General features: G+C 37.0%; 2 protein-coding genes across 6 annotated transcripts in view; one reads left to right on the top strand and one right to left on the bottom strand.

The window, feature by feature from the left end:
• The window catches only part of HOMER1 (homer scaffold protein 1), a gene marked incomplete at its 5' end in the record, with an annotated part of 446,553 nt that overhangs the window by 137,297 nt on the left and 291,806 nt on the right, over window positions 1-17,450 (bottom strand). The gene's annotated exons all lie outside the window — the stretch shown is intronic.
• Window positions 2,307-17,450, top strand: part of TENT2 (terminal nucleotidyltransferase 2) — a 46,131-nt gene continuing 30,987 nt past the window's right edge. The window contains exons 1-7 of one of the 5 annotated variants that reach the window (XM_084881314.1): window positions 2,307-2,664; window positions 12,429-12,599; window positions 12,801-12,878; window positions 14,162-14,399; window positions 14,778-14,892; window positions 14,988-15,079; window positions 16,966-17,044. In XM_084881314.1, the coding sequence (XP_084737440.1) occupies window positions 12,466-12,599; window positions 12,801-12,878; window positions 14,162-14,399; window positions 14,778-14,892; window positions 14,988-15,079; window positions 16,966-17,044 (736 nt within the window). In that variant the 5' untranslated portion in view covers window positions 2,307-2,664; window positions 12,429-12,465. The remainder of the gene's footprint in view (window positions 2,665-12,428; window positions 12,600-12,800; window positions 12,879-14,161; window positions 14,400-14,777; window positions 14,893-14,987; window positions 15,080-16,965; window positions 17,045-17,450) is intronic. The other 4 variants (XR_014794822.1, XM_084881317.1, XM_084881316.1 and 1 more) reach the window with 4 other exon arrangements.

The following is a 17,450-nucleotide window of genomic DNA, read 5'->3' on the forward strand; positions in this document are numbered from 1 at the left end:
AGTATATTTGTGTAGAATTTGCAATTGCCTTAATTGATTGTACTGTCTATTCTCACATCATTTCTAAGTTGAAATTACATGCTGATCTACTTAAAATGACCTAGTATATATTAATTTATTTATTTTTCTATCTTTAATACATCCATTGTTTTCTTACATGTAAAACGAGGAGCAGGGATAATTGCTAAACTTTGCTTTGGTTCTAATATTCTAAAATCATTTGCTGAGATTATTCTGTAATAAACTCATTAGTGATAAAATTATAGAGTGGGGTATTTTGAATTCCAAGGAGCAATGTTCAACTCGCTAGACAGGATATGTTCTCAAATGAACTTTGAAAGTGTACCCTTGAGCATGTACCTTGGTTGCGGGCACATCCCCAGTAGGGGGTGTGCAAGAGGCAGCTGATCAATGTTTCTCTCTCATCGATGTTTCTGACTTTCTATCCCTCTCCCTTCTTCTCTGTAAAAAATCAATAAAATATATTAAAAAAAAAATGAAAGTGTACCCTTGATGTGTGAGGGATCACACTGGAAAGTGAGAAATTGATAAGTTTAAAGAGTTTTAATACTATAGTAATCATCTAACTCTATCCTGTACCTCTGGTTTGTCACTTCTTCCTAATTAGAAAGACATCTGTGTCTCTCCATATGGTATGATTTGAAGAAGAACTTCCAAGAATTTCTTTAAACTTCTGCTTCTCTAACTATAGAACTTTTCTTAGAACATACTGTCCATTAATGAAATCCTTTCCAGTTATCTCATGTCTTTATATGCATCACTAGGGTGATTCTGCTGTTTTTTCTAAGAGCCAGTGACTTTTGAATGAATTATAATACAAATTTTAAAAAAAATCTATTGAAGGCATTTTCTTTTCAAAGCCTGTTTTTAGTTCCTATGAAGGGAGCCAGTATGACTTGGTGGTTAAACAGTTAAAAACTGGCTTGGAAACAAACGAATCTAAGTTTATTTCCTAGCTGTACTTTTCAACTACTGACTGACCTTGGACAAGATACATTACAACTCTGATCCTCAGTTTTTTCATTTGTAAATTAGGGATAATATAACTTTTTTTTTCAAAATTGTTTTTGAAGAATAATTACCAGTATATGCTGTACACAAAGTACTTTGCCTTCCATTGAGTAAAGCAATATTTATTGAGCATTAATTACGTGTCAGGCACTGTGCCAAGTTCCTGTCTAACTCAAGACTGTTCCTTTTCTTCTCTCAAATTTTCATCTTCTTTAAAGAAAATATATTTTTATTGATTTCGGAGAGGAAGGGAGAGGGAGAGAGAGAAACATCAATGACGAAAGAGAATTATTCATCAGTTGCCTCTTGCGCACCTCCTACTGGGGATCAAGACAGAAACATAGGCATGTGCCCTTCACCAGAATCGAATCTGGGACCATTTAGTCCGAAGGCCAATGCTCTATCCAACTGAGCCAAACCGGTTAGGGCTCAAATTTTCATCTTTAATGGCACTTTGAGGGAATGCTGTTGTGTTAGTTCAGGCCTCTAGGAAGTGAATGCTAAGATAGCATAAGACATGCAAACCCAGTCCTGTGGCTATGGTTGAGTGTGTACCTATGAACCAGGGCACATGCGCAGGTTGCAGGCAGCTAGCTGATTGATGATGCTCTCTCTCATCACTGATGTTTCTCTCTCTCTCTCACACCCTCTCCCTTCTTCTCTGAAATCAATAAAAATATATAAAAAAATAAAAAAAACAAGCCCTAACTGGTTTGGCTCAGTGGATAGAGCGTCAGCCTGTGGACTGAGAGGTCCCGGGTTCGATTCTGGTCAAGGGCATGTACTTTGGTTGCGGGCACGTCCCCAGTGAGGGGTTTGCAGGAGGCAGCTGATCGATGTTTCTCTCTCATAGATGTTTCTAACTCTATCCCTCTCCCTTCCTCTCTGTAAAAAAAAAAAAAATCAATAAAATATATTTAAAAAATAAAAATAAAATAAAAAGACAAAGAAAGCTTTATACAGATCGGTGACAAAGAGGGAGGGAAAACTGGGTCAGGAAAAGCTTCTCTGGGGAGGAGTCACCCAGCTGAGACGCCAAGGACCCGTAAAAAATGTTTACCGGAGAGAGGACCGCTGTGTGTGGGCCTGGGCAGGCCGCCATCCGCTAAGTGCTTAGGTCTCCAGCCTCAGGGCGCTCCTAGCGCTCCTCTCCCGTCCTCCCCTAGCCCTGGCTCTGAGCCACGGCTCCCGCCGCCACGGCTCCCGCCACCTCGGGGGCCCAGCAGCCCCGCGCATGCGCCTCCCGGCAGAGCGCCCGCCCGAGGGGCGGGGGTGTTGCCGGAAGTGCGACTTCCCCGATCTTCCCATCCGGGGTCACGGCGGTCTTCCGGGTGTTTCCGAATGGGCTTTCGACGCCGCTTTTGGGGCGACTTTTCGGTCTTCCGCCTCTAGCCACCGCCCGCCCCCTCCCACACCCTCGCCGGCCCTGCCTTTCCTCGCGTCTCCCCGCCCCGGCCGCCGCCGCGGAGTTCGGGTCTGGAACGCAATCGGCGTTCGGAGCCAGGCCTCGCCACCCCGCGGGCCGCCGCCTCGGCTCCGGCGAAAGCTCCCACCGAGCGCGTGGGCCGTCGCCGCTCCGGCCGTGGAGCTCCTGGGCGGGCGGTGCCGGCAGGCCCTGCCCCAAGGACACCTGTGAGTGAGCGGGCTTTTGGGGTGTAGGGGTGGGAGGGGGCGCGCCCTGCAGGCCTAGGCCCGGAGGGCGGGGCGCGGGAACTTTTGGGAACTGCTGTTTTGTTTTGCGTGGGAGGTTCCGGCCATAGCTCTTCCCGGACTTATGGGCGGCCCCGGGGTACTGTACTTTTTGAAGGATCTTTGGACCGTTTACCTCCCCCCCTCGCCCCCCCCTTTTCCCCTTCCTCGTGCCTGTCCTCAGAGCCTAGGACCAAAAGAGGAAGATTGTTTTGGGATCGCTGCATGGTGTTTCAAAAAGCTGGTTTAGATGGGCATGGATGGCATTGCCTTGGTTCCTCAAGTTGCAGGGAAGTGCACAGAGTAGGATTGCCCGGGGGTGACCCTTCTTTGCCTGTTCAGCCTTTGTAGATGGGCCCTTCATCTCTTTTCTGGGCCAGGAATACGAGGGATTTAGGTTTCTCACAACTTCCGGGTGACAAAGTACAGTGTCTTGTTTCAGCTTTCTCAGCCTTTTGTTTAAAGTAGTTGTTTTAGTTATCGTATACCAGTAGGGTGAACAACAGAGAAACTAAAAACTCAAGCTAAGCCGAAGCCGGTGTTGCTCAGTGGATAGAGCGTCGGCCTGCGGACTGAAAGGTCCCAGGTTCGGTTCCGGTCAAGGGCATGTACATTGGTTGTGGGCATATCCCCGGTAGGGGGTGTGCAGGAGGCAGCTGGTCGATGTTTCTCTCTCATGGATGTTTCTAACTCTCTATCCCTCTCCCTTCCTCTCTGTAAAAAAAAAAAAAAAAAATCAATAAAATATATTTAAAAAAACAAAACCAAAAAAAACCTCAAGCTAACTTGGCAGCTCGTTAGCAGATGTGAAGTATATATGATTTTGTGAGGAAAGAGAGCATAACTGAACACTTAAGTTTGTGTGTTTGAATTATAGGTAACATACTTTTTTTTGTAAATGCCATCATATTGTATGATTTATTATTATTTGTAACTTTATTGTTTAAAGTATTACATATAGTATTACATATGTCTCCTTCTCCCTCCCATTGTTGTATGATTGATCACCTCAAAGCATTACCATGTACTGATTAACAGCCTAAAGGCTTTTCTTTCTTTTTTTAAAAAAATTTCTTTATTAATTAAGGTGTTACATATGTGTCCTTATTCCCCCATTAACCGCCCCCCCATCTCCGCCAGTTATGCCCTCACCCCCCCCCCCATGTATGTGTCCATTGGTTAGGCTTATATGCATGCATACAAGTCCTTTGGTTGATATCTCCCCCCTTACCCCCACTCTCTGAGGTCGACGGTCTGATAGATGTTTCTCTGTCTCTGGATCTGATTTTGTTAATCAGTTTATGTTGTTCATTATATTCCATAAATGAGTGACATCAAGTGAATTTTTTCTCTCTTAACTGGCTTATTTTGATTAGCATAATGCTCCCCAGTTCCATCCATGCTGTTGCAAATGTAAGAACTCCTTTTTTTACTCTCAGCATAATATTCCATCGTGTAGATGTACCACAGTTTTCTAATCCACTCATCTGCTGATGGGCACTTAGGCCGTTTCCAAATCTTAGCTATGGTGAATTGTGCTGCTATGAACATAGGGGTGCATATATCCTTTCTAAAAGGTGTTTCTAGTTTCTTGGGGTATATTTCTAGAAATGGGATCACTGGGTCAAATGGGAGTTCCATTTTTAGTTTTTTGAGGAAACTCCATATTGTTCTCCATAGTGGCTGCACCAGTCTGCTTTCCCACAAGCAGTGCAGAGGGTACCTTTTTCTCTGCATCCTTGCCAACACTTGTCATTTTGTTGATTTGTTGATGATAGCCATTCTTTTTTCTTTTTTTTTCCTTTTTTTAATTTTTTAATTTTAATTTTAATTTTTTTAAATATATTTTATTGATTTTTTACAGAGAGGAAGAGAGGGGGATAGAGAGTTAGAAACATCGATGAGAGAGAATCATTGATCAGTTGCCTCTTGCACACCCCCTACTGGGGATGTGCCCGCAACCAAGGTACATGCCCTTGACCGGAATTGAACCTGGGACCTCAGTCTGCAGGCCAATGCTCTATCCACTGAGCCAAACCGGTTTCGGCGATGATAGCCATTCTGACAGGTGTGAGATGGTACCTCATTGTCGTTTTTATTTGTATTTCTTGGATGATTGGTGACTTTGAGCATGTTTTCATCTGCCTCTTCGCCTTCCTTCTGTCTTCTTTTGAAAAGTGTCTATTTAGGTCTGTTGCCCATTTTTTGATTGGGTTGTTTATCTTCCTTTTGTTAAGTTGTATGAGTTCCTGTAAATGTTGGAGATAACATTGGTGATAATATTGGGCAAATGGGAGTTCTCCCCTGCAGTGGGCTTTCTTATTTTGTTTATGGTTTCTTTTGCTATGCAGAAGCTTTTTATTTTGATGTAGTCTCATTTGTTTATTTTCTCTTTTGTTTCCGTTGCCCTAGGAGTTCCTTTGATATATGTCTGAGATTTTTCTGCCTGTGGATTCCTCTAGTATTTTTATGGCTTCCCTTCTTATATTTAAGTCTTTTATCCATTTTGAGTTTATTTTTGTGTATGGTGTAAGTTGGTGGTCTAGTTTCATTTTTTTGAATGTCTCCAATTTTCCCAACATCATTTTTTGAAGAGACTGTCTTGACTCCATTGTATGGTCATGCCTCCTTTGTCAAAAAAAAAAAAAAAAATTTTTTAACAAGTATTGTTTTTATTTTATTGTTTTTAAGTATATTTTATTGATTTTATACAGAGAGGAAGAGAGAGGGATAGAGAGCCAGAAACATTGATGAGATAGAAACATCCACCAGCTGCCTCCTGCACACCCCCCACCGGGGATGTGCCCGCAACCAAGGCACATGCCCCTGACCGGAACCGAACCCAGGACCCCCCAGTCCGCAGGCAGACACTCCATCCAGAGCCAACCGGTCTCGGCTCCTTTGTCAAATATTAATTGAGCATAGTGGCTTGGATCGATTTCTGGGTTCTCTATTCTAGTCCATTGATCTATTTGTCTGTTCTTGTGCCAGTACCAGGCTCTTTTGAGAACAGTGGCTTTGTAATAATACAGCTTGATATCTGGAATTGTGATCCCTTCTACTTTGTTTTTCTATCTCAGGATTGTTGCAGCTATTCGGGTTTTTTTTAAAAAAAGTTTCAAATGAATTTTTGGAAAGTTCGTTCTAGGTCTGTGAAATATGCTGTTGGTATTTTAATGGGGAGTGCATTGAATCTGTAGATTGCTTTGGGTAGTATGGACATTTTAATGATGTTTGTCCTACCAATTCATGAACATGGTATGTTCTTCCATCTATTTATGTCTTTCGCTATCTCTTTTTTTCAGTGTCCTAAAGGCTCTTCTTAGGTACTGATAGCTAATAATAGTAACATTACTTTGTTGATATGCTAACTCCAATTAAGTCTAACAGGTAAGCTCTAGTGAAACAGGTCATTTAAGAAATGTCCATTTCAAACCACGTGACTAGATTTTTTTCAACACTTGGATGGAATCTAATTCTTAATAAAAATGAGTGACCTTATCAAAACCTGCAGGAGGTTTTGATAGTGGATGAACAGGATTAAGGATTGGACTTTTTGCATTGTGGAGAAAAAAAGTGAGTTTAGGGGATGGATCAAAGGCATTTGGACAAAGTGGACAGATAGTTTGATTTAGCTACTACAGCTCTGTTTTATATTAGGTAAATTCTGCTTTCTGAGGAATCCTGAGGAAGGAATTATGTAACCTTAGGTGTTCTCTAATTCCTTGGAGAGGTCAAGTTTAGGAAAAATTTCAGGTTATAAGGTACAGGATCTATATAGTATTATACAGCATTAGGAATTATTTTGTAATCTGATACAGCTTGTCTCAGGTATGATTATTTAGAAATAAACCTGTATACAATAGTTTCTCTTTGGTTCAACCTATTCAAGAAGCAACCCTTAAGATTCCTTAAGGCCAGAACCACTGCATTAGTTCTGGCCTTTTTGTTTAAAACAATTCAAAATTTACTGAGGTTATTCTGTTTTATAGTCAAGTACTGATGGAGAAATTTAACTTCAAGCTAAGAAAAATGGGATACCACAAATATCTGGATTTTATTTATTTATTATAAAATTTCTTATACCTATTACTACAGTTAATGAGAAGTAGTGTTTTATATAGATCATTATCTACTTAGTGAAGCCTTTATTCAGAATATAAAGAAAAAGGATTTAAAATTCTGTGGTGATTTCCTTAGTTTTGTGGAAACTATTCTATTTAAAAAATTACCCCTTATATTGTTTAGGATAGATTATTATTTTGGTGACATTTTTATCTTCATAAAAATCAGAGTTGAAATGTATTAGAAAAAATATTGGAAAGAGGAATTGAAAGTCATGGGCTTTTGGTTTACTTCCTTATTTCTAGGTGGTCACCCAGGATATGAATGTTGGGAGTATTGAATGCCACTGGTTACATTCCCTAGGAATATTCCTTTTTACGTTGTGGGCCGACTTGGTAAGAGCCAGACTTGAAGGTCAAGATTCATACAGAGGGGAACCTGACAAATATTTTGTTATGGAGGGACTCCAAAAACTTCAGTGGTTTTCTGGGAATTTGGGACAGGTTGAACTCAGTATTTATCTCAAAGTGAACTTTTGGCTATGGAATCATTGTAAGCTTTTAAGCCTTGGATAATTTGGTCCTTAGTTTTGTAGAGTATTTCTGGGCCATAAGACATCTTTTGACTTATTCTTAGTTTGGGTCTGACCTTGTAATGAGATAGGAATAGGTGAAGTCTGGGATATTAAGTCACTTCCGCTCTTCAAATCTGAATGTGTAGGTATAGGACTTTATTTGAGTTTGGAAGAAAAACACATACAGCATGGGGCAAAAGTAGATTTATAGTTCATATGGAAAATAGTACAATAATTAATAAATAATAATACAAGAATAAACTTTTACGTGCTCACAACTGTAAACCTATTTTTGCCCAGCCCTTTATTATTTATAGGTATAAACAAAGTGTTTTAGAATTTTTACTATGAACTGATTTTTTAAAATATATATTTTTATTGATTTCAGACAAGAAGGGAGGAAAGAGAGAGACAAAAACATCAATGATGAGAGACAATCATTGATTGGCTGCTTCCGGCATGCTCCTTACTTTGGAATCAAGCCCCAAACCCTGACATGTCCCTTAACCGAGAATCAAATAGTGACCTCCTGGTTCATAGTTCCACGCTCAACGTCTGAGCCACATTGATTGAGCTGAACTGATTTAAATAAATTTGAAAACTTTTAATTCTGTTTTTTCTGAATACAGATTCCATCCCTTTTTGATCATCACTATAGTATCTGTTTTCTAAAAAAAAAAATGAAATATCCAGCAAAATTCATTATTGTAATAGCTTGTATTTAATGTCATTTTCTCAGGATTCATATGAAATAAGAGTTATGTTTTATGGGGATGTGGGTCAGGGAAGCAGATTAAAGAGGGCTAAAAAAGTATGAACCTGGGCAAAGGGTTTAGAACAAGGCTTTAGCTGCCAGTCTGGAATCTGAAATTCTATGATTATTAAATGTACTTTTTAAAAAAAAATATATTTTATTGATTTTTCACAGAGAGGAAGAGAGAGGGATAGAGAGTTAGAAACATCGATGAGAGAGAATCATCAATCAGCTGCCTCCTGCACAGCCCCCACTGGGGACGTGCCCGCAACCAAGGCACATGCCCCTGACCGAAATCGAACCTGGGACCCTTCAGTCTGCAGGCCGACGCTCTATTCATTGAGCCAAACCGGTTTCGGCTACTAAATGTACTTTTAATAAAGGATTCTCTGAATCAGGGACATAGAAAGGGAGTAGACTGACAATTCTCAGGGGGAAGGGGTTTTGAGAGGCGCAGGAAGAGATTGGACAAAAATCTTATACCTATGGATGAAGACAGTGGCAGGGGATAAGGGCATGGGGTGGGGAATCAGGTGGAGGGGAGCTATGGGCGGGGGGAAAAAGAGGAACACCTGTAATAATCTGAACAATAAAAATTTATTATGTAAAATAAAAAAATAAAGGATTCTCTGGAATCCTTTTTGGTTCAAGATATTTTCCATTTCATTTGAGTTAAAATCAGTGTAGTATGGTAGATTTTATAGGATTTTTTTTTTTTTTTTTTTTTTTTTTTTTAAATCTATCCTAGCTGAAACCAGTTTGGCTCAGTAGATAGAGCGTCGGCCTGGGGACTGAAAGGTTTCGGTCAAGGGCAGGTACCTTGGTTGCAGGCACATCCCTAGTAGGAGGTGTGCAGGAGGCAGCTGATTGATGTTTCTCTCTATCCCTCTCTCTTCCTCTCTGTAAAAAATCAATAAAGTATTTAAAAAAAAATCTATCCTATCTAATAAAAGTAATATGCAGATCGACCATCACTCCAACACACAAGATGAAGATAGCTGTTGCCCCCATGTTGACACAAGATAGCCAGTAGGGGAGGGCAATTGGGAGGGATCAAGCCTGCAAGGGAAGGCAGTTGTGGGTGATCAGGCAAGCAAGGGAGGGTAGTTGGGAGGCACCAGGCCTGCAAGGGAGGGCAGTTGGGGGCGATCAACCCTGCAGGGGAGGGGAGTTAGGGGTGACCAGGCCGGCAGAGGAGGGGAGTTGGGGGCAAACAGGCTGGCAGGGGGGCAGTTAGACATCAATTAGGCTGGCATGGGAGTGGTTAGGAGGTGATTAGGCTGGCAGGCAGAGCGAGGGTTAGGGGCAATGAGGAAGGCAGGCAGGCGAGCAGTTGGGAGTCAGCAGTCCTGGATTGTGAGAGGGATGTCCGACTGCCCGTGGGCTTAAACAAGCAGTCGGACATCCCTCAAGGGGTCCCAGATTGTAGAGGGTGCAGGCTTGGCTGAGGGACAACCACTCCCCAACCCCTGTGCACGAATTTCGTGCACCGGGCCTCTAGTAATAGATAAAAGTCTGTTAAAGGAAGTTGAGAAATACTTATTTTCTAGAGATAACATTTGTCTTTGGTTCAGATGAGAGTCAGGCACTTGGGATGATATTTGATGGTGGCCAGAGACTCTTACTCAAAATCTGTTTGAACCTGCCCTTGCCAGGTGGCACAGTTGGTTGGAGTGTCATCCCATACACCAAAGGTTGCAGGTTCTATTCCCCATCAGGGCACATACCTAGCTTTTGGGTTGATCCCCAGTTGGGATGCATGCCAGAGATGGCACAACCATGTTTCTCACATTGATGTTTATCTTTCTCTCAAGCAATTAAAAAAATATATCCTTGGGTGAAAATTAAAAAACCAAAAGACAAAATCTTTTTGAGCCCTGGACTGGTAAATTTCACTATATGTGGCCAGTTTGTGGAATTTTAATCCTTCAGAATTAAATAAAAAGGGACAAAGTTTCTATGAGCGATCCCCCCCCCCCCCCCCGATCAATCATTCTCTTTTTCTCTTCTGTTGTCTCCTGCACCAGTTTTTGTAACCATCTGGTCTCAAACTCCAGAGGCAGCTACCCTTTTTTTTTTTTTTTTTTTTTTTTTTGGTAGCTGCTTAAGTTTTTTTTTTTCTTATATTCTAAAAAACTTTTATAGTTCATTCTCTGGGTTGACATCTGCTGAAAATGAAGATTTAGTACTTTTCTGTATTTGTTCTCATCATAAATTGTGATGTATATTCTATAATATATGAAAATATATGATCTTTAAATATAGTATGTAGTAAGTGATATAAATATATTATTTCTGTTTTCAAGGTTTGTCTTATTGTAGGAGCCAAGTTAATTAATTATATTTACTTTTTTATATAACCTTTTGTGTGTGTTTTTTTCTTTAGTAATTTATTTTGAACTTGCTGCTTTTTTTTCTTCTTGTAATTATTTCTGCTCTTCCAGCAGAATTGCTCTCTAGGGTCAAATACATTAGGTAACCTGTAAGTTAACTTTTTTTCCTCTTTGGATGTCTTGAAGCCCTCTGTCCTGCTCTAATTTAAGCTGTTGGTTTCCCTTTACCATCATCCTGGGTAATATACTTGGTCTCTGCCCTGTGTTGGACCTTCTTTTTCTTAGATCCCAGGTTTTCTTTTTTGATACCTTTCATGTCTAAATATGTTTTTATTTTTCCTTGCATTGGTAGTGTAGCTGGGTATAAAATTAATAGCTTGAGAGCATTTTCTTCAGAAATTTGAAGGCATTTGCTTCATTGTCTTGTCGTTTCTACTGTTGCTTTAAAGCCATTTTGATTACCAGCCCTTTGTTTATAACATTTTCTGCTGTAACATTTTCTGAGCTTTTTTTCTGATAATCTGAAATTCCGAAATTTTACCATAATATGCCTTGATATTCATTTCTTTTTTTAAACTGTGCTTTGTACTCATTGGGTCCTTTAAATGTAAGGATTGTTGTTCTTCAGTATTGGACATTTTCTTTTTCACTTACTTGGTACCGTAATTTCTTTCTCTGTTCTTCCTGGAGCTTCTGTTATGTTGGATGTTGGACCGTATAAGTTGATTCTCTTCTACGTATTTTCTCTACTATTTCCTGCTTCCCTTCTGCCCTCATCAGTTTTTCCTTTTTGTTCTTTCTAAGAAATTTCCTCAATAATCTTTTAATTCTTTGTTGGAATTTTGGCTTTCAGTTTTGTAATTTTCAAGAGCCCTTTCTGTTTTTAAGCAGTGTACTCTTGTTTTATATATGCCATGTTTTTTTCATTACTTGTTTTGTTGTTGTTTTTTAATTGAGTTTTTATTTGTTCTTGGCATTATTTCTGTTCATTCTCAGATGTTTTTTTTCTTTCTGACAATCCATGAGGTCTATTTTAAGTGAGAGCTATTAAAAATCTAATTAGAAGCTCTGTGGGAATGGTGGGCAATTCAATAGTATGCTTCACTGTACTTGCTAGCTGTCTTAATTTCTCTTTGGTGGAAAACTTACTATGTTTATATAGGTTCTCTGGCTATTTTATATGTGTCTCTTTTCTTTCTCAGTTATTCTATAGATGAGCTTTAGGAAGGTGAGCTGAGTATTCTTTTCACTTACTTTGTAGACTTCACTTAATGCTTATTTTGAATTTATTACCATACCATACTGTTGGTAATTTTGCAGCCTCGGAAACATTCATTGCAAACGAATAAATATCTAGTCCTGCCTGGATCAATGAAAGGTTCTGATTTATTTGTATACATGTTTTCCTTATTCTTATGGAACAAGTCCTCTTATATTGAAAGTCCTTTATATATGTTATTTAGGCTTTTAAGAAAATTCACAATTTTATAAATAGTTATTAGGCAATGCGAATTCCTTCCCTTGTTTGATTAGGTCTATAATATCTCAGTCATAGGATCAGGTTGTTACATGATGGCTTATACCTTTAAATAAGTTATATTGGAAATAATTATAAGAATCTAGAGTTTCATTAAATATTTTTCTTAGGTAGTTTCTTTTTATTAGAGTATGTGGTAATAACTTGATTTCTGAAATATTTATTGATATAAGGGTAAATTTATTAGGATACATCAGAAAATTTGAAACATTTTACTATCATGAATAATTCTATGGATAATGTAGATTTAAAATTAATTACTAGTAAGTTTTTTGTTATCTATAATATAATTTAAGGGATCTGTTAAACTTTTAAAAATAAGTTTGAAAAAATAAATTAAAAATAATTTATAACTTGGTACTAATTGTTTTAAATAGCGGATACTAGTTATGAAAGAGTTCAATAACTTTAAGATACAATAATTTGCCTTTTAAACTATTCTAGGTAGAAGAATACATGTTCACTTTTAGTGAACAAGAGCATGTTCCCAAACTCAATTTTGGGTCGCCCACCTTTCACTCCAAACCATCAACAACATAACTTCTTCGCCCTATCACCAACTCTTTATTCACACCAGCAGCTTATAGATGCACAGTTCAACTTTCAGAATGCAGAGTAAGTATGATAATATTTTGGCCCATACCATTTATAAATTATGTTTTCTACTTGATGCAAATCCTTTATATATAAAACATTTGAAATTAGACAAAATGTCATTATGACTTGTTTTCTTTTGATCAATGAAATAATTATTTTTTCTGAAATTGTTTTTTAAGGAACAAAATGTTTATTACTACTGTTCTTTGTTTTTGATAGCTTGTCTAGAGCTGTGTCATTACAGCAGTTGACATATGGAAATGTCAGTCCACTTTCCCCATTATTTCGAGGAAGGAAGTAAGTATATCTTAATTATCTTAAAAGAAAATTTTGCATTTCTTAGGACTGTGTAATAATGTACATTTTATTAAAATTGTATGGACAATATGCCCTACATTTTTTTTCCTGGGATCTGTGTGATCAGCCCTGTCACAGAATTTTAAAACTTCCGTATAGTATTTAAAGAATTTTAGGGATCCTTTGTTGATTTATTTCTGCCATTATAAGTTTTACATGGCATGAAGAAAACTACTTTTATTTGAGATATTTAACTAAATCAGATGGCTTTCTATATTGTATGCTAGGGCTGCCGTAAATAAGACTGGGTGGCTTAAACAACAGAAATTATCCTCATGAACAACTTAATATATCAATGAAGTAAATTTCTTTATTTTTCAACAAATAATTACTTTTTAATGATTTTTTCCTTGCCTTTTATTTTGAAAATTGTTAAGCCTCCAGAAAAATTTAAAGAATAAATAGTCCAGCCAGGTGTGTCTCAGTGGTTGGGCATCGACCCAGGAAATGAAGTAACTGGTTTGATTCCTGGTCAGGGCATATGCCTGATTTATGGGCTCGATACCCAGTAGAGAGTGTGCGGAAGGCAGCCGATTGATTCTAGTAAATAGCCAAAAATACATTGTTCACATCTAAGAAATTTAACAGTAATATACTAGTACTGTTATCTGAAATGTAGATCATTTTCAAATTTTCTTGTTCAATGTCTTTTTAAAAAAAGTATCTCTTGATTTAGTTTTCCCTACTGATGAATAAGAACATAAGTGGACTCAAAGAGCCTTTTTTAAATATATAGCACTCAGTTCACTTAATTTATTCTCTTCATGTTAGAGTTTGGAACTTGTGTTGTTGGTGGTTTTATAAGTACTAGTAGAAACTTTCCTACAAAGTTTTCACTCCTGAGATGAAACATTGGAGACTAACCTTTTTATATAAGCTGTCCCCTAAAAAATGTATACATAATTTAACAGCTAATAGCTAAATTTTGAAAATGTAATGTATTTTAATAATCACTGCCTTTATAGTTATTCAAAGGGTGTGTATACATTTTTTGGGGACACCTTAAATATGTAGTTCGTTTTTTTACGTATTTTCCCCCCCTAACGTGTTTTTTAATTCCATCTTTTGTGCTGAAGATGGATATTTTAAGATTCATATAGAGATAATATTGTGGACTTGCTGAAAATGTCAATATTGTCATGTTATTTATATATTCTTAATTGTCTTCTATTTGTTATCAGAAAGTTATACCTGCAATACTAAGGTATATTGCTTGTTTTCAGGAGATTAAGCGATGAAAAAAACCTTCCTCTTGATGGTAAACGACAACGTTTCCATTCACCCCACCAAGAGCCAACTATACTTAACCACATAGTGCCTTTATCAGGTGATAGAAGATACTCAATGCCTCCGTTGTTTCATACAAACTATGTACCAGATATAGTCAGATGTGTTCCACCTTTTCGAGAAATACCAATTTTAGAACCTAGAGAAATCACACTGCCCGAGGCCAAAGATAAGGTAATAATAATGTAGATTAGTTTTACATTTTGGGAAGTGAATATAAATAATGTATTAAAAGTATAAAAAATATCTAATGTCTTGGATTGAGTAGAACATGCCTTTTTTGTAGCTGAATAATAATCCATCATATATATGAATTGTCTGTGACTTGTGATACCTTTTAAAAGTTAGTAACCTTTTAAAAGTTAGTAACTACTTCAGTTACTAAGTAACCATTGTTACTTAGGTAATAGTAGTTTTGATTATAAAGTGTTAAGGAGAAAATATGTATTCATCTTTAAAATATTAAATACTGTTAGTATTGTTTCATACTTCTTACTGTGGTAATTACACATTTCTGAACAAATTTTTTTTACTTTTTGTGGTGGATTAAAGTTGAGTCAGCAGATACTGGAGTTATTTGAAGCATGTCAGCAGCAAGTAAGTGATTTAAAGAAGAAAGAACTCTGTAGAGCACAACTGCAGAGAGAAATTCAGCTATTATTTCCACGTATGTTTCCCTGTTTTTCATGCCCATTATATATATATATGAATTTCTGTTTCAAATTAGAAATAATATATTATAATTCTCTTCTGTTTCTCTAGAAAGCAGAATTTTTTTGGTTGGGTCCTCATTGAATGGATTTGGTACCCGGAGCAGTGATGGTGATTTATGTCTAGTTCTTAAAGATGAACCAGTAAGTAAAACATTTATTCTCATATTAAGTAATTTAAGAAATTTTATATAAAAATCATTGAGGAAAATATTTTAATTCTTTGGATTCTTTGTATATAGTAATTCAAGGAACCCAGGAAATACTACCTACTTTTTCTTTTTAAGTTGTTGGTACAATAAGCATAACAGGAATTTTAGCATTAATTTATTTTTAAGTTGTTAAAGCAAGATGGCTTCACTATTTTTAAAGAGCTCTGCCTCTTTTAAACAATCATTGGGTTAGGTATGTTACTTGGATGCAGCAAAGAAGAGCATATGTCAGTATTTTTTATTTATTTATTTATTTATTTTTATTTTTAGAGAGAGGAAGGGAGAGGGAGAGAAAGATAGAAACATCAATAATGAGAGGGAGTCATTTATTGACTGCCTCCTGCATGCCCCTACTGGGGATTGAGCCTGCATCCCAGGTATGTGCCCTTGACTGGAATGGAACCTGGGACCCTTCAGTCCACAGGCTGACTGATGTTCTATCCCAGGGGTCCTCAAACCAGGTAGAGCAGTATTATCTTCTTTAATAATAATAATAATAATAATAATAATAATAATAATGAAATATATATAATATATGTATGTATATATTATTGTGTTGTGTTTTTTTTACAGAGAGGAAGGGAGAGGGAGAGAGAGTTAGAAACATTGATGACAGAAACATTGATTAGCTGCCTCCTGCACACCTGGGGATGTGCCTGCAACTAAGGTACATGTCCTTGACTGGAATTGAACCCAGGACTCTTCATTCCACAGGCCGATGCTCTACCCATTGAGCTAAACCAGTTAGGGCAGTATTATCTTCTTGATATATTTTCCTTCCATATGAGTTTTCAGTGGTTCAATTTTCAATCTTTTTTTACTACCTTGAAAATGTTACGGGGTTTGGAGTTCTCATTTGAGAATACAAAAAGAGTGGTTTCACTGAAATTTAAAATAAAGCTATTGTGATATATTTCTTCTGACATTTTGGCTTTATTTCTTTTATTTTTATTAAATTTTGTTTAGTATTAGGTTTATTTGAATTTTCTTTTAACTAATACTCTTGTATATTCTAATACAACAGTACAGTAATTGCTAACCTGAAGCAGCCTCTTTAATATGCTGAGATCCTTTTGTAATTAAATTAATTTCAGTGTAATTTAAAAGGCTTTCTTATAGTCTACCCCTTTAAAAAGACAAGAAAAAGATAGGAAAAATCTATTGGATGGTAATATATATTTTAACTATTCCTATTATTCCACTAATAAAATTGGCTTCTATTTACTGCAAATCAGAAAGAGATTTATTTCAAGAAAGAAACTTTATTTTAGGCTTTGAAATCATACAAAGGAGACTTAAAAAAACTCAGAAATAATAAAAGTAGTAGACTACACTAGAGTTTTAACACTTTCTCTCATGTAATAATACTATACTCAGGCACATCCCACTAACCTTTCAGTCTTATTCACATGTCTAAATCATGTCACAGCTTGTACTGAGACACCATAGATTTGAACTTTATCCTTAATCTAGATGGGGAAATAAAGCATTTTATAGAAAGTTAAAATTATGTTTATTTTTCTTGGAGAACATTGCTTTTTGTACATTTATACTAAAGGAAAACATGGCATATATGGCTCTTTCAATCTCTCTTTTAAAAATTTCCGTTAGGTTTAAAATCAGTAATTGACTTAGAAATTGTGATGTGAAAGACAACATAAACTTTGACTTTTCCTATGATGCAATTTAGTCTATATTAAAAAATAACTCCAAAGAAAAGTATACTTTATATGCTTTCTCTTTGTTGAGATACATTAAGAAAATAAAACACTAAGTTAAGAAAGATAATGAAAAAACACTTTATTTTTAACTTTTCAGTGTTTTTTTCAGGTAAATCAGAAGACTGAAGCACGGCATATACTCACCTTAGTCCATAAACACTTCTGTACTAGACTTTGTAAGTCGGATATGCCTCAAGTTCATATGTCATCTGACATTAACTATTTACTTAAAATGTCTCTCTCACTTTATTTTCTGGTAAAAATTGTTTAATTTTCAGTCAGGATAGGAATTATGTGGACCCTTACCCCCCCCCCCCCCCCCCAATGAATTCCCTTTTAGTTTTGATTAAGAATAACCATTTATTCAACAATTCTTTATTGAATTCACTTACAAATATCACTGAATGCAGTGGAGAACTCGGATATATAAGCTTCAGTTCTTTTTCTCAAAAGGTTATACGAGAGAATGGTTAGGAAAGCTAAGCATGGACTATAAACAGCAGTAATGCAAAATCTCTAAAGCCATGAGAGTGATGCAGATAAAGTCTTATTCAGGTGAGGGAGAGAATTTCATCTGTTTTG

This window comes from Pipistrellus hanaki (genome assembly GCF_964339955.1).
Source record: "Pipistrellus hanaki genome assembly, chromosome: 4".
In the NCBI taxonomy this organism is placed as follows: Eukaryota; Metazoa; Chordata; class Mammalia; order Chiroptera; family Vespertilionidae; genus Pipistrellus; species Pipistrellus hanaki.